The following is an 18,149-nucleotide window of genomic DNA, read 5'->3' as shown; positions in this document are numbered from 1 at the left end:
AGCAACAGCACTGTGGTAAATATATATGAGACACTTTATTTGTGTATATAGAATATTTTATTGGTTTAAAATAAGATATTCAGCTCTCCCCATTTCTCACAGGGATTTGAACAGAGACAAACTCACTACTAATAACAAACTAAGCAGAATACTTGGTTTGCTAATGTTTAGTACATTTCATCACTCAAAGCCCCACATGTATTATTCTGTATATTATAGATGCACTGTATATGCAATGATTAAGCTTCTTTCAGCATCAGCAGTTTCCTATTAGCCATCGTGGATATAACATTGGCAGAGATACCGGAGCCACTGCTGCATTTCAGTCCTTTTCCGTTCACCTTGATTGCACATCCCCATGGGAGCTGATGAGGATGACAGTCTATAGAGAATGCCACGAGATTGAAGAGCTGAAGGAAATCCTCTTGGCTTGGCCCTGAGGGTTGCTGCATTAGGATGGCTTTTCCTAAGCATACACTGCTGGCGAGGGCCAAGACCTGTGTCCTCAAGAGGTTATGGGTTTTAATGGCTCACAAAGGGACACTTGGCCAGCATTGATCTTCTTTTTGTGTGTGTGTGTGTGTGTGTGTGTGTGTGTGTGTGTGGGTGTTTATAAGGTTGTGTATTTGATAACATATAGTCATAGAAATCTGTTATTCATACATATTGTAACACACTGAATGCAGGTTTAACAGCATGGATCTGGCATGGCTTGCTCTCTCTGCGTGTTTGTTCAAAAATCGTGTTATTTGCATAGCCAAAGCCACACTTGATGCTCGCCTAGCACTTAATTGAAGCTCTTTTGGTGCCACGGCTATTCTCAGAGTCCCTGAAGTCTGTGCTATACTGTTCATCATCTGAATCCTTAGCAGCTGCACCCGGCTCAGTCCGCTTGTTTAAAGGCTTAGATAAATTTGTGCCCTCGCTCCGAAACACAGAGGTCTAGATGAAACAGAGGGCATTACTACAGGATGAATGGGGCTGAATGTATTCTCTTTAACCCCCCACCCTGGTGCTAACAGCAGGCTGCTTTTCAGCCCAAAGCCACTCTAATGACTCTAAGGGAGTGACGTAACTCCCGTCATCTTTGATCATTTATACATGACTGCAGCACTGGGTGAGACTCTCAGCGCATCTTCTGCTTTCTTCATCCCCACCTTTTCTCACATGCTCTTCTGTCTGCCTCCTTCACCTCCTTTGACGATCTGATGTTTCTTGCCTTGAGGCCTCTCCATGGGTTTGGTGTTTTTGTTTGTGAAAGAAAAAAAATCTGTGCCAGCAATCCTTCACCTTACACCTTTTCCCAAAGCTTTGAACTGCCTTCAAACAGATAAGAGCAGCTGAACAGTGAGGCATGGAAACAGAGGGGCAGAAAGAAAAGGCAGGAATATTTATTCAATTGAGAAGGGAGGATTAAAATCGAGTTTATTAACAGTGGCAGGTCAGAGTAAACGGTTCACAGATCAGACATGCAGACTGAAAGCAAATTTGTTCTCCAAAATGCCCCATTCTTTTTCAGCAGGAAATTATAATAATACACTGATAATGGTAACAAACTGATTATCTCATTTTAACTTTATGCAAAAATAAAGTTTTTTTAATTTTTATTAACCTGATGATGTTAAATTTTTTTATCAGCACTTGATGGGAAACGTTGGTACAGTATAAATACCTTCAACTAATTGCAACAGTTGCTGGCTTCCTAATTCCTAAACTTATGCTAATTCTGTAAAATGAGTTCTGAAAGCTGATTGGCCGATGCTAGCCATGTGTTCTAGCAACCCAGCGATTATTTGATTTTGTTTTCCGATTAGTGAGAGCAAAACATCAAATATCAACATGATTAGGTTCAAAATCTCTGAGAAACAACTGTTTGAACTAAATCCCAACCCCATGAATGACATGCACCTACCTTAGCACATGTACTTGAACATGGATGATAAAGTTTCCAAACAGCATGACTATATAAAAGAAGCCCTAAGAGAAGGTCATTGGCCATCATTTAAAGCAGTGTCTTTATATTAACTGTTGAGTGGCATTTGAATTTTCATTTCATTTTGTAACTCATCCATTTTTAGTGAGTCCTTTATCCTGGTCAGGGTTGCTCTGGTCTATCCCTGGATCACTGGGTGTGAGGTATGAAAGGGGCTCCTGATTGGAAAGGGGCATTGTGCGCTCACACATCCACACATTCACTCACATCTATGGGCAGTTGATTTTTTTTCTCGAAACTGAATAAACATAAACCAATTTATAATTATGTGTGAGTTGTTTCAACAACTTTTGTATTTGGTAAGTCACTATTGCAAATGTGATCTTTGAAGTAGCATTTAAACGACTTAAACATGTTTAACTTGCAGACAGCCTATAATTATTTTTTTTAAATCATTTGCATACCCTGTAATTATCATCCATGCCCCGTGGGCTAAAGGCAGAAGAGCAGAGCTAAAATATTGGCACCTCGTGCAGCTTAACATATGAGAAGAGAGAAAGTGAGCAAAAGAAAAAAATTCTATGAGTCATATCTCCATATCACACATCTCATCTACACATATACTAGGGGCTAGGGGCAGAAGAGGGAAGAGCGGAGAAAATGAAGTATCTTTGCAGCTTTACATATGAGATGAGGGGGAGAAAGTGTGTGTGTGAGAGAGAGAGAGAGAGAGAGAGAGAGAGAGAGAGAGAGAAAGAGAGAGAGAGAGCAAAAGAAAGATTTCTGTGAGTCATTTCTTCATATCACGCATCTCATCCACACATTTCTTTTATTTGTCAACAGCACAGACAGATGTGTGTATACACTGTATACCCAGGATGTACTAGTCCTTCCTAGTTCTAACCCTTTTCTCCTCAAGCTCCTGCCCCAGAAACCAAACATGCTTGTGGAATTTAAATAGCTCAATAAATGTCCAGCGATGCAATCGTATGAGTCTAACTCAATGTGCTCTCTTCTCCCATCTCCATACCCCATTTGCTTGTTTTAGCTTTTTCATGCTGAAACACTATATATTTCACACTCGCTGAACCCATTTTTTGTGCTATAGAAGCATGACGTCATTTCTGTAATGCAGCTGTTCTTTATCTGAACCAGCAAATCCACAGAATTGTACTGCTTTGTACTTTTGTATTTTGAAACATTGTGAGCAAACACATTTTACTCATCTGTCTACTTATTTAAGATGCTGCTGCTGTATTTCAGCACTGTGTCAGTTCTATGAACATTTGCTTATCATATTTAAATAGCTTTATATATGTCTGATCACTAATACTACAATAACGTAAATTTACCTTAATTGTCAAATAGCCAGGGAATTTTTGTGGAGTCTCACATCTACCATAAAAAGACTACGGACCGTGCAACCTTTATACAAAAATTATAACATATTCAACATGGCTATAATTTTTTTTACTGGTTTGACCATAATTTTTCTTTGTAACAGATGTTTCTGGAAAACAAGAGCTAGGCAAAGGTTAAAATGTCATCAGCATCTAACCCCTTTTCACTTTTCAATATTGTATTTAGCATCAAATTCTGGGTATAATTACAACTTGTTCTTTTTAAACTATATTTAACATTTACCTGTAGGTATAGTTTACATAAAATAAGGTATTTGCTAACATTTTCTTACAAGATAGTTGCCACTAACTAGCTAGTTCCGCCCACACCACAGCTAGGTAGCTAGTTATTGGGAACTGTCTGTTGTATATAGTATATTCTTTGTCAGAATGTATAGTTTTTCTTTACTGAAATAATGCAGAGGTAAAAAAGTAAACTGTACTACTACTAATACTAATACTGTAGCTAATTATTGGTAGCTATTTGGTGTGAAGAAGCCAGCAAAGTTTGCAAACTTATCTTATTAAAACCGAAATAGTAAAGCAGTAGATAAAATTAGTAATAATTAATTTTCTATTTATTATTAATAATAATACAAATTCTAAATGTTAACATAGGTGAACACATAATATTGTTTCTATGATATTTTACTACAATTTTATTTAAAACCCACCCTTGCGGAAGTAGGGATTTAAAAAAAAATGTCAAAAATATCCTGTTCTATAGTATGTACAAAAAAAATTAAAGCTGTTGTTGATTTAAAAGACATAAAAATAATTATTATAATAATATTATATTCAATAATCCAATATTTCTGTTTCTTCAGAGAATGAAGCACAAAGCCCAGAGGTGGAGGTGGTATGCATTTGAACGAGGTGCTGTACAGGATACGTGGTATTTAGATGACCTTTAACTAACCTTCTCTCTATGCAGTACACCTCTGCTCTGACGTATGACGGAGTGATGGTGATGGCAGAAGCTTTCAGGAACCTGCGCAGGCAGAAGGTGGACATCATGCGTAGGGGCAATGCTGGAGACTGTCTGGCAAATCCGGCAGCTCCCTGGAACCAAGGCATCGACATGGAGCGCACTCTAAAACAGGTATGCAGAGCCAGGAAATAGTGGATTACTAAGCCTATGTAGTGCCAGTGGGGTAAAATACCCTGCTTTTTTTGTTTTAATCGTCACAATGTGGAATTTGTTGTACAATAATGCAAAATCAGCTAGCTGTAGATAAATATAAGAAAACTTGGTTAAATTCAAAACTAAAAACATAAGCATTTGCAACTAGATCTATGTAATGTAATGCTTAGTGTGGAATATTGTTAGCTAAATTAACTAATTAGTTGACAGTTTGAGTAAGTGGCTTTTAGTCACAGGAACTTGTCATACGAGCTATTTATCTTCTTAGATTAGTCTGCGTAACTGACAGAAACAGCTTTTAGATAAAAAATTTATAGAGAATATTAATTGTCAGTGAAGCTCCCCTCTGAGGGAGAAAATATTTGCCCCCATGGTATAATAAAGCCACAATGTTTTTTATTTCATTGTCCCCCAATTATAGATCTACTGTATGTTGTGTGTATATGGGGGACACTGCAGTGGTGTATGTTGACTGGGATATCTTTGTCACTAATACTTATTTATGGTTTTACCCCACTGGAACTGCTGTGACCTCTAGAAGGGCTGTATATTTATGAAAAAATAGAGAGGGAGAGAGAACTAACCTATTCTATGAAGGTGAAAATAGTATGTGGTGAATAAACGGAAGTGGTGTTAGATAAAGTGTTGAGGTAAGGGTGATAGTGAGAGTGCAATGCAAAATGTTAAGCTTAGAGAGGAGAATAATTGAAGAGCAAGCAGAAGCGGCAGAGTAATGGGAGTGTGAGGGGCAGCAGCTGGATAAGCAGTAATTACATTGTTTATCACCGCAATCCAGGTCCGGCTCCAAGGATTAACAGGAAATGTCCAATTTGACCACTATGGCCGCCGAGTCAACTACACTATGGACGTGTTCGAGTTGAAAAGCAACGGCCCCAGAAGAGTAAGATCTGCAGCATGTCTCTGTGCCATCTGTATATTCACAGATTTTACTTTACATTTCAATTTTTTTGTATAACACTTCACAGATACAGCAAGATTGATTTAGCTTTTACTGCATTCAAGTAAATTACTCTACACTGTAGCAAATACATATATACATCTGGTGTGTTTACAGTTTGTCTTTGTTTGCAAGAAAGTATTGTCACAATTTGTCTTCTTGATTGTCTACTTAGATCTGTTCAGTGCTGTTCAGTGCAGTCTCAATCATGCTCTTTTCTCTATCTTTAATTTGCCATGACTTGTTTGATGCAATTGTTTTAGCAAGAACATTACAAATGATTCGTTTTTAGCAAGAACATTTCAAATGATTCAGGATTTGTGATTCATGCGGATCGTCCACTATGTATATCTCAGGCACTGCTTCAGGGTTTTCCAGCATGCTTGAAGATATGGATCTCTTTACACAGCAAAGCATTTTATAGTCACATTAGCATTTAAGTGACTCATTAAAATGCTTTAAATAATGTAAGATATGATTTATATAAATGAAATACTTAACTTTCTAGTTCAAATGGTGTGTGCGGCCCTCAATAAATCTGTCTTTGTGAAAAGCCAAGGCTGTGGAAGAAAAATTTGTAATAATTTGTAATCGCCTCAAGGATTACAAATTTACAGTCTGCTATTATCATATTCATTTGGAGGATATTTTGCTAAAGTTAAGACATTTGAATTATCGTGCAGTTTCAAAGCAGGCCTCAGTAGGCACTGTCATCTCTGTCATCTCTCTGTCATGTCACAGACATTTCTGTCATCTCTTACATCAATCCAATCCAACAGGGTTATACACAGGCAATAAAGATATTTTACAAAGATGCATAGCATTAGTGTGGCTAAATGTCTGACCCAAGTGCACTTAAATACTCAGGAATGGACACCCTCCGGTGGAGCGGAGAAGGAACAACAGGTGAACTCAATAAAGTACCCTCCCTCTAGGAACACCTTCTGGTGTTCTTCTTTGTGGCCAGCGCCAGGGCCTTGGTGCAGGACAATCGGGGAGGGCCTGGTGAAAGTCTGTGATGAGGGATGGATCTAAAAATTATTGGCAGGGACCCATGACATTTCTTACCTTCCAGTTGTTTAGATATTGTATCCAACCTCTTATCCTGCATGAGCCTAGAATAGCTCAGACCAGGTAGGCTGGAGTTCTCAGTGGTTTGGAAGGAGTAAACTGGCTTGAGCAGTGAGATGTGGAATGATGGAGAGATATTGCAGCTTTTGCAATTTGAGCTTCTAATTCTTGGTCAAACCATCAGACTGGGTTGTTAAGGTGGGTGAGGTTGGCCGGAGGTCGGCCTGCAAACGTTGATGCCTAATGGGCATTCTACTCTGCCGAAACCAATTATCCATAGCTGGAAAATCTGACAGGTTTTTAGAACATGGGAGGCTGGTAACCCAGAATGCTCTGGAAAGATGTGAGGCCCAAAATCAGAGAATTTTAATCATACTCTGCTCATGGTAGAAACTCACATCAAAGGTGTTGTTCATGACTGCAATATGAGCCGAGATACCGGCCGAGTTCTTGGTTAAGCCACTCAGCCTGGCCTTTGGACTGTGGGTGATACACTGTGGGTGATACCCTGAAGGCTGACATTGATTCTGAGCTGCTCACAGAAAGACTTCCACAAGTGTGATGTCAATTGGGTTTCCCATGTCCTCTGCAAGACCACACATCTATAAGACATGGTGAAAGACTGCCTTTGCTGCTGGGAGACCTTTAAGGGGCAACAGTCTGCAGGCCTTAAAAAATTGTCTATGATAACCAGGATAATGTTGTGTCTGTCGGAATTGGGCAGGACAATGACACTACAATATGGGACCAGGGGTGTTCTAGAGTAGGGAGAGGCGGGGCTTGAGGAGTCCTGCAGATAGCTGTTGTGAGGTTTTCAATTGGGCACAGATGGCATATGCCTTGACAAAGTCCATTAGGTCTGTTACCAGTGTTGGCCACCAAAAGGCTGGTTCACGAGATAGATAGGTGCCCGAAACTAGGGGAGGTATGCACCCATTGGATGGCTTGTTGGTGAAGGTTGCTGTTCACATTGGATTTTTCTATAATGTCCCATTGAACAGTCAATGACTATGGAGTGTGAAAGAATGGAGTCTGGCATCAGGGTCTTTCGTATAGGGTTGTAGTGATGAGAGAGGGCTTTGGGCTTATGTTCTTTGTGCCGGGTCTTTAAGTAACTGTGCTGAATTGTGTAAAGAAAAGTGCCCGTTCGGGGGTTTAGACGCTTGGCTTCCTTGAGATATTTCAAATTTCTATGCTCTGTGATGTCACCTCTATCCAATGTCTTCACTTTTCTAATGCTTTCTTAATAGACTACAGTTCTTTGTTTCCAACATCATAAATTGACCTCTGCAGGAGTCAGTACCCTCGAGAAAACATGGCTGGGTTGCTGTGCCATTGTGATAGTACCACCATGATACCACAGCTGGAAGAATGAACTCTGCTGTCAGGGCCTCCTCAGTGAAGCTTTGAGTTTTAGGAATCGAGAGGGGGTAGATTCGTCTCTTGAGGGTTGTGAAGTTAGGGAGAAAGTCAATTGCCCAGGTGAACCACAGGTGAACTTGTCACCAATACATCATCACTCTATATATCCCAAAACTATTCCCACCCCATTCCCATGCACCCCGACTCAAAACCACTCCCTTTCCATATAAAAAACCCAATACATCACCACTCCATTCCCATGTACCCCAGCACATGACCTCTCTATCCCCATATACCCCAGTACTATCCTCTTCTTATTCCCATGTACCACAGCCACACATCCCATTTCTATGCAAGAGGCGAATCTTTCAGAAAGTGTCTTTTCACAGTGCTTTTTGTTAGACTTACAATTAGATGCTTTAAAACATGCATAATCGGAGTCAATGTTCCAAGATTTCCTCATTACTATAAATCCAGTTATTGTTCCCAATCCCAAGCCACCATATCCCCATATGCTCAAATCCTATCCCTTCACCATGCCCAATGTAGGTATATTACTAAAATATGCAATAGTTAATATACAGACTGCCTAGTTTTTTAATTTCTTTAGGTTGGCTGTTAATCAGGCTACTTTCTCTTTTTGCTGATAAATTAGTTTACATAAGCATTTGTTTTCTAACTCACATAGTGTACTACTGTGAACCATGACAAATATGACAAGTGAATTCCTCACCTTTTACTTCACTGTTGAGGCACAATTTATTACCACTCCTGCCAAAGGGAATACAATAAAGCCTCTCCACATGCCGATGGACCATGACCAATGGAAATATTTTTAATCTTGCCCCATCCCAGCAGATAACAGTGGAACTCTGCGATATTCCAGCTGTCCCCATTTTCATGCAGCTCTTTAGTAGGTACTATAAAGCTTCCTGTCACGCACCTGTTCTGTGTCCTGTGGAGGCTCAGTGTTTGCACTGTGTTTTATGGTGTGTGGTGGCTCCTGGCTGCACCGTGCCTGGGGAAGAGTGATGGAGAGTGATAGAGGGAGGCAAAGCAAGGAGGGGGAGAGTGCACAGAGAGCTTTTCAGGAGCATTAATCAGCCAGCTGAGAGGATGCTGCAGGCTCCTCACACTCCTCTGGCTCCTGTTTGGACATGGGAGGCACAGCATTTAAGCCTGCCCCCACCTCCAATTCATTCATCATCACTCGGCATGATATAACACAAGGCTACATTTTTTCCAAGTTCATCCAGACCTGCCTCCTCATAGCATCCTTTGACGTGAGGTCATGCTTAGCACGCATTCAGTGTAATATTACAGTACATCCACACAAAGCAGCTGTTTTTTTTCAGATGCTGGGTCATGTTGTTCGCTACCTTACAACAGCAAATACATACACAAGTGACAAGCACATTACAAATAATGGTCATTTTAAGTTTCTGTAATTATCAGTTTAAAAATTAAGTTAATGATCAGTTGGAAAAAATATTAACAGTTTCTGGCATCACAAACTAAAATAGCAGCAGCTTTGAATTAAAGGTATTTGGTTTCAGGATTAAACTGAAGTACACAAGCAAGTCTTAAAACATACCAGTGAGAGCTATTAAAGACAAATCAAAACTGACATTTTCACATGTCCCTGTGGAGAAGGTTGCATGACTTATAAGCATCAATCAAAAAAAATGGCTAATGTAACACTAAAACTTTAGATTTAAATAGAGTCCAAATACTTCCTGAGTAAATCAGTGGACTGAGCCATTTCACTCCGCATTACATTATCTTAATAGTCAAAAACAGGTGATTTTCTTTTCATGCTACTGTATCTTTATATGGTATACTAATGGTTATTATAGATGTTAATGTATTTTAATATGGAATTTTGTAATTAGAAACAGCCAATTTCCAAATCCAAGGAACTCAAAATTTCAACAATAACTACATGAGGTTAACACACTATAACACAGATGTCCTTTCTGATCTCACATGTGTCGCATCTTCAGATTGGCTACTGGAATGACGCAGATAAATTGGTCCTGATCCAGGACCAAGCCTTGCTTCCGAATGAAACATCCGGAATGGATAACAGGACGGTGATTGTGACGACTATTATGGTGAGTACTGTAACTGTATTCTCGTGTTCTTAGACAAATAGTATTCACACACAGGTATCAGTTGTCTCGCATCCAAATGCTTCCACTTGATGAATTGTCCTGTTTGTGTAAATGAGAGTCACCAAAGGCCACAATAAGTTATCTCTTTCATTTACAGTACATGCACTTCCATTTTGATAAATGATGTGTGCCAAATTAGCAGTACTGTGAGTTTATGTGTGACCTGTCAGTCATATCACTGTCTTGAGAGATTACTTAAGTCATCTTAATCCAGTCCTAGTGTGCCTTGATCAATTATACATCTTTTTTTGGTCCATACATTTGCTGAATAACATTTTTCCAACAGCGCAGGAATGTGTGTGTCATTTGCCTTTGTCATGTGTCAAAAGGTGTCATGTCTGCCCAACATGGTGCCCGGGATGTTGCTGTAATGTTGTTTTGCTGTGTACAAACTTTTTTTTAAATGTTCATTTCATGGAGAGAACATAGAGGGCCCTGCATGGCGTGGACCTCTTTCCAAAGAAATATGTTGTGGCACTGCATTGCACTTTTATTTTGTAACTATTCTGTATAGTGTGTAAATTCTACAGTATATAGGGTGTATGTAGATTTTATAGAATATAGGGTGTATGCACACACTAGGCGAATTATAGTATGTAACCTAAAAGGTATGGATGTTGATACACCAAGAAATGGGAGAGTCACACCTGAAGCACATGCTCCTCTTTTCAGCCCGTGTTGAAGAATCCTTATTTAAGAAACTGAGCAGAAAGAAGAAAGGACACTGCCGAGCTGAAAACGAAAACCAAGCCCCCTCCCTATATTAAGGCACCGACAGACACAGACAGATCTGAAGCCAGAAAAGCAATAATCCTGAGCCATGGACAGACGCCTCCCCAGCTGAAATGAGCTCCACGATGAGAAACTGAGCCATGGACAAACACAAGCAAAGACAAAGCCCAGCTCTCATTAAGCAACCAAAAGATGGATGGACTCTGCAAGAACAATAATGATCCATGCATTAGGAAACGTGGGTGCATGGGATGAATCGGCAGGAGTGTTCATTTAGTGGTAAACAAATAGGTTGAGTGTAGATGTATTCTAAATGTACATAGCATGCATGATACAGTATAAGCCTTCGGCTGTTCAATGAAACACCGAATACTTATGATAATTCATTCAGATACATTTTTAGGAGCTTCTTAACTACAGTCAGCTGGAGTTTTCAGCATTTAGCATTTACTTGGAACAAACTGACTGTTCTCAGACAAGTCATTTTCTCTGATTGGTCTTTGCTTGATATTTCTTTCTGTCGAATGGTTTCTCAAAAATGTTATACATTCCAATTATAGTAATGTTTTGACTGGTAATTAAAACAGCAATTATAATCAATATGTCTTTGGTATTAGACATTTGCCACACGTCTAATGTAGCTAACAAGTAATGGATTTCTACTTAAGTTCTAAGTACTTCCCAAATCTTTATATACACTGCTCCATACAACATTATTAGCCTCTTAAATTGCCAATAGCTTTTTATTCCTTACTTTTATAATAGAATTTCTTTATTACATTGGATTTACTCAGTACTTAATTGAAGCTGGTACTTTAAGGGATTACCATAAATACCATTTTCAAATAAATTTTTTTGCAAAATAGCAGTGATCGTCTATATCTTTGGGACATATTTGGTATCTGACATTTGCGTCATTAAGTCCAAATGGTGGTTAATTACATCTAAGTGAAATATTTTCTCTAAAGACTTCAGACTGTGCTATACTGGACATAATATATACAGTAAGTACTAATGCAGACTTACATCCTAAACTTACATTTGTACTTAAGGACTTTCCCTGGAATTTTACAAAAACAAATTCTTTTTGCAAAACCGTTCATATAAGAAAAGCAATTGCGTGTCTTGGCATTGCTGATTGTCTGTACTAGTGGCACAATGCATTGCTGATAATAAACTGTCTACCTTTTTATTGTACCTGCCCCAGTGAACACCAACTGACTAGGGATGTCCATTATTAGGGCAACATGATTTGACTTTAATTAGCTTGAAAAGATATTGTTATGGATTCACGTTAAACCAGTCAAGCACCTAATATCGATCTATTTTGTCCATGAGTTTGATGTGTTGTACAACAACAGCCATGCAAAGGATTTAAAAACCTACACATTTCCCATAAATGACTAAAATTCCCAGAAGTCATTTTTGTACTCACTGGGACAGTATAAAGCAGTCCAAGAGTAATATTAAAAGTAGAGAAACTACTACTAAAGAAAAGGTGTGTAAATATGTGGCATATGCTGCTTCCTAAGACATAAAAAAAAGATTCATCAGGCTGAATTTAATGAAGAGCTCTGTGTTTGCTGGGGGGCGAGTTCTCAATTTGCCCTGCTGGGTTTTATTCTTTTCATGGATCTGGCCCAGCCATATGGCTTAGAAAACATCTCTAAGAAGAGATGCAGAGTGTTTATGGAAATATGTTTCACTTGGCAAGATGTGGATTTCGTGAATTTTGATACACTTGGTAATTTGTTATTTTCAAATTGTAATAAAGCATAGTGGGTTTTTTAGGCGTACAGTATTAGAATTAGAATTGTGTTTTTTTCCTACTTGGATCAAATGTAATTTTTTTAGGTATTAATACCTTTTTTTTTTTTGCTTGATCTTTGCTATGATTATAAGCAGTTTTAGATTCTACCGTGTAATGCACAGTTATGAAGAAAAGAATATGAAGCCTTTAAAAAAGAAATAAAGTGCTTTGTTGAGATTAGTTTTGATCAGTATTTAAAGTATTAGATTCTGCTTTGTAAGTCATTGTGAGCTGAATATTTCTAGCTATTGTGTGCTATAGCAGCTCATTGTGCCTTGTTATAGTTAATAATGATAATGATGGCATTGGCTCACTGACCTTGTACGTCATTTAGCCCTGATTATGACTTTCTTTATTGATATCCTGTATTCATCGATTATATTATGACCTCCATAATGTGTTGCATAAAATGTGTTTTATTATGTAATGATTTTTAGTACCTAGTGAAGTCATTCAAAATGTAATTGATGTTTATTAGAATTATGTGAAGAGCTGAAACTGAATTTTGTTAGTGTCTTGCAAATGTACTTCTTTCTTTTGTGCACATGTTTTATTTTACTGTTCTGGTAAAAATGATGTGTAGATGTGTATTAAATATGTATTTTTTTCCATGCACAGTGTTTTTATTTTGTTTGTTTGTTGTCTTTTGAGGACTAAACAGCGACACTTACTTGGGTTGGCTGGAGTTCTTAACTGGTTGCCAGTTTGAACCTCTTATGTGATTTGCTCCTTCCAGGAAGGCCCATATGTGATGCTGAAGAAAAACTGGGAGAATTACGAGGGTAATGACAGGTATGAGGGATACTGTGTGGATCTGGCGTATGAGATCGCCAACCACATTGGCATCAAATACAAGATCTCTATCGTGCCAGATGGGAAGTATGGAGCTCGGGACCCAGACACGAAGATCTGGAACGGCATGGTTGGGGAGCTGGTGTACGGGGTAAGATATGCATCTGCAAAGTACTTTTGTTCAAACTTACAATCTCTGCAGGTTTTTGTTATTTTGTCGCTGCAGAAATCAAGTGAACTCCAGAATATTCTGAGAAAATTGCAGTTTTCTGCAGATTTTCCACAGATTTGGGCCAAGACATGTCATGTGACACAATCACAGCACGCATTTAGCAAAAGCCCTGTTTGCTTCACATGCATGGCACATGAGTGCAGCTATCTTAGAAAGTAATTACATATGAGTCTTCATTGATAGGAGTTTAACTGATGTATCCTGTGCTTGGAATTTTGCCAATTCAAGTAGTTTAATGCAAAAAAAAAACAAAACAATAAAAAATATGCAATTGAAAATTTTGGAAAGAAAATAAAAGCTTTAAAGCTTTTCTGCCTTAAAATTCTGGAGTTTACTTGGCACTTGTTTTAAAAATTGCAGTGATTTCATTATTTTAAAGATTTAATGATTGAATGGCATTAATTCATTTATGCTCTTAAATAAATACCCTTTGATACCGTTTAGCAGAAAAATCAGTAAGGAATCAAACACTTCTCTTATCACTGTGAAGGTGATTGATGAGAGATGATGAATGTTTTTGTTGTTCAAGAATGACACATCATACATTTAATCCCTTTCTAATATTATTTAATGCACGATAAATGTGCAATGTCCACAAAATTAGTTATTACTTGCTATCTATCTATCTATCTATCTATCTATCTATCTATCTATCTATCTATCTATCTATCTATCTATCTATCTATCTATCTATCTATCTATTCGGTGCGTAACTTGTCCCGCAGCTTTTGTCCTACACCCATGAATGAGGTGTCAAATCGACCGGCTCATTGACGAGAGGTGTGCTATGACTTTTATAAACGATCCAACCAACGATGTTCGCACAGCAAATATCCCATAGACTTGAATGGGAAATTCCTAAAATTCCTCTAAGCTCTCACACACGCAGCGTGCGCAGAGCTCAGGCACGGCTTCTCTTCTGTGTTCTCCTAGTCAATGTAGATGGAAAGGAGACTCTCAATACATGTAACTATCAACTCCACACTATCAATTCAATGATTCCAAAAGTATTGGCCCCCAGTCAATCCATTTACCACGCCTCTATCTATCTATCTATCTATCTATCTATCTATCTATCTATCTATCTATCTATCTATCTATCTATCTATCTATCTATTGTTCATTCAACATTAAGAATTACATGTACTGTTCTATGCAGTATAATAATAAGTAGAATCCCATAATGTCTGCAGTATTCACATGAAATGTCCAAACCCTCAGTAGCCACTTTTCTCCAAAAGTATTGGCACCCCACTGGGTAGGTATTCATGTGACGTCACGTGTAGCCCCACCTGCGAAATAAGCAAAATCTAAAATTTGCACAACATGGCCATGTGACATATCAAAACACTCAGCGCAAAGAGGGGAACTGCCTAACGTGTATTCTGGTCACGTCACGTGAAAATCAAAAATTAGCACAACATGGATATGTGACATATCAAAACACTCAGCACGAGGGGAACTGCCTCACATGTATTCTGGTCAGGTCACGTGATGTCACGTGAAAATCAAATATTAGCACAACATGGACATGTGACATATCAAAACACTCAGCACAATGAGAGGAACTTGCCACATGCAAGGCCATTCACATTTTCTTCAGGAAGTGTACATTCTAGTTTGTTTTGTTATTTCTTTCTGCCAAGACATTTAAAGGTTAACTGAGATTAAGAGGAATTCTCTCTTCACCTGTGTGAAGACTCCAACAAGTCATGTGTTTAATAAAGAATCTTGCTAACATATGGAGTAATGTTATGTAAGAGTTCCTCTGTACTAGTTAAATTTCATGAGATTCATGATGTGCTGAATGAAATCCTTAAGGCTCTGAGTAGGATCCAAGGGGAGTTCAGGAGGTTTAGGTCTATTTCCATATGCTGCAAAAACTGCAAGTTTGTACTTCAGGCTAAACTATTCAGTTCAAGGGCAGTCAGTGTCCATGTAATTTGCCGTAACAGGCCCCAGTCTGTTCAGTAACATTTTTTTATAAAGAATAATATGCTTACTTTATCTACAGGGGCTTTGGCAGAGACATGGTGCGGATTTGAGGCAGGAAGTGTCAGCACTTTTCTTCCTAAACCTTAAGTTGTGGCCAAGCTCACAGTGCAAGCGTTTGACAATCCTTCCACCTCTGAAAAGCAACTGTTAGCATGCTGACGTATATTAACACTGTGCTATGGCAAGTCCTCACATATTTGATTTTTGTTGAGCATATAACCGCATATAAGGGTTTCTTTTTGATATTTTTTTACCCATAAAATGGGTGTTAGCCAATAATAATGGCTATTACATTTTTTTTTGGATTAGTTCTGAGCTGCAAGGTTGAGAGTGTTGCTAAGTCATAGTCATTAATCAGGTTTGTGGATTTCATGTGAAGGTCTGCTTTGCTCTTGGACCGTAGTTCCAACCAATTTTCCATCTTTTATATGCTATAAGCATATTTCTTTGAATTGATTAGTTCATCCTGCTCGCTCAGAATTAAACCCATCAGCTTAGAGCTGTCGTTTTTTCCACCATTAACTTGCAAAGCCTTGTACAATTAGAGAAGCTGCAAAATGAGTTGAAAAAGGAGGGATTATTTTCTAACATATATCTTATCAGCCCTGTAGGCTGAAGTGATTCCAGCTGCAATGCAAACCATAGCATTATATTAACACACTTATTTGTTTAGTTATTTTTTGTAGTAACAACTTACACAGACACTTGTACGGCAAATGATCGACATTAGCTAATAAAACTAATAAGAACTAATAACAATGAATTCACTGAAGTCTCTGCTTATTTTATCGTATAATCATTGATTTGGTGAAACATTCTGTAAGAAGAAATGAATTTAGCATTTATGGAAGGAGTATTTATGTTTTCAGGTAGGAGAAAGACTTCACGACAGGAAACTTTGCACGTCCTGGTTCTACTGATATAAATAGAAGAAGTGAGGAATAAGAAATAACTTGTTTTATGGACATTGCATTTTAACATTGTTCAGAAATATGACGAGTCATTCTGTATTAATTGAAAATTAAATTGCAATCATCAGTAAATTGTGTTTGTATAAGTGTACTAAACCATTATACAAAAATACTTGACTTATTGGTGATAACAAGAATGCCGCTCCACCCTGACGTTGATTTTTTTTCTATAACAGCACATTCCCAAGTGTTTGATTCCTTGTGATTTTTAATGCAGATACAGTAGTGTATAAATGACCAACCAACCACTCTGCTGTGACATAGAGAACCAAACTATTGTAATGACTATTTTCAAACATGCACCCAAAAACTGTGCATTTACATGAAGCATTGTCATGAACAAGTTACCCAAGTAGCATTTAAGCAACTAAATGTATACAAAATAATCTTAGTAAAAGAAAGAAAGCCAAAACCTTTAACCATTGCTCTAACTAGATGACCGATTTAATACTTTTACTGCTTGAAAGATGTTGTGCTGGATAGTCATAGCCAATGTTGATGGACTGTTGAAGGAGTGTAATTCAGAAGAAGAGGAGGCTGGAGATAATTCAGCTTCTACAGTTTGATAGAAACCTGAAGTCTGTTGATATCTCAAACCAGTATAAATCAAGACATTAATTAACTACATCACTTTCTGTAATGGTTGCCATGCCCTCATGAATGTAAATGCCTGTTTCAGAAAGCGGAAATCGCTGTGGCCCCATTGACTATAACCTTGGTCCGGGAGGAGGTCATTGATTTTTCTAAACCATTCATGAGCTTGGGCATCTCCATCATGATCAAAAAGCCACAGAAGTCCAAGCCAGGTGTATTCTCCTTCCTGGACCCATTGGCCTACGAGATCTGGATGTGCATCGTGTTCGCCTACATTGGCGTGAGCGTGGTGCTCTTCCTGGTCAGCCGCTTCAGCCCGTACGAGTGGCATACCGAGGAGCCCGAAGAGGGCACCGACGGTCTGCCCAGTGACCAGCCCCCCAATGAGTTCAGCATCTTCAACAGTCTCTGGTTCTCCCTGGGAGCCTTCATGCAGCAGGGGTGTGACATCTCACCCAGGTAAGTGCTTAATTCGCTCATCTCTGTGCTTGATTGCCCTAGGGCCCGCTTCTTTAAAGGAATACTGATTGGAAAAAGAAGTGGAATTGGTCTCTTAACCTCGAGTTAGCTCATGAAAAGGTCTCATTGAGCATTGATATGGTAATACGAGGCACCTGAAATAGCCGTGCAGCTGTGTTGTTGCCATGGCAATTTACCAAAGGGTGTCCGAACTTGCCTGAAAAGTGCATGTAATTTGCAAAGAGTCGAACCAGAGCGGAGAGATTCAAAATCAGTATTCAGTAGAGGACTGGTCTTAATGCAAAATGGATTTACGACAGTGTCTGTGGGGAGAGAGGAGCTACTGTCATTTTGCACAGTATGTGTCTCATCTTATTTAGATAAAATGCCATGTTCAAGGTTCTCTGAGTGGTGCAACTGTCTAAGATTTCTGTCCAGCTTTGTGAAACAATCAGCTTGAAGCCCAATGACACCACAGTCATCTAAAGCTGGGAGTTTTCCCTATTGATTAGATTTGATGCT

General features: G+C 38.6%; 1 protein-coding gene across 9 annotated transcripts in view; it reads left to right on the top strand.

Annotated features, from left to right (window-relative positions):
• Positions 1–18,149, top strand: part of gria4b (glutamate receptor, ionotropic, AMPA 4b) — a 100,022-nt gene that overhangs the window by 55,103 nt on the left and 26,770 nt on the right. For 8 of the 9 annotated variants that reach the window (XR_003438684.2, XR_007138972.1, XM_027134131.2 and 5 more), the window contains exons 7-11: positions 4,268–4,435; positions 5,274–5,378; positions 9,872–9,982; positions 13,321–13,527; positions 17,254–17,627. Coding sequence is in view for 7 of the 9 variants with exons in the window: in XM_027134131.2 (XP_026989932.1) it covers positions 4,268–4,435; positions 5,274–5,378; positions 9,872–9,982; positions 13,321–13,527; positions 17,254–17,627 (965 nt within the window). In the remaining 2 variants the exon portion in view is untranslated. Of the gene's footprint in view, positions 1–4,267; positions 4,436–5,273; positions 5,379–9,871; positions 9,983–10,714; positions 11,375–13,320; positions 13,528–17,253; positions 17,628–18,149 lie in introns of those variants that run through there. The other variant, XM_027134134.2, reaches the window with a different exon arrangement.

This window comes from Tachysurus fulvidraco, chromosome 21 (genome assembly GCF_022655615.1).
Source record: "Tachysurus fulvidraco isolate hzauxx_2018 chromosome 21, HZAU_PFXX_2.0, whole genome shotgun sequence".
In the NCBI taxonomy this organism is placed as follows: Eukaryota; Metazoa; Chordata; class Actinopteri; order Siluriformes; family Bagridae; genus Tachysurus; species Tachysurus fulvidraco.
The sequence above is the reverse complement of the archived record's forward strand: the minus strand, read 5'-3'. Positions and strand labels throughout refer to the sequence as shown.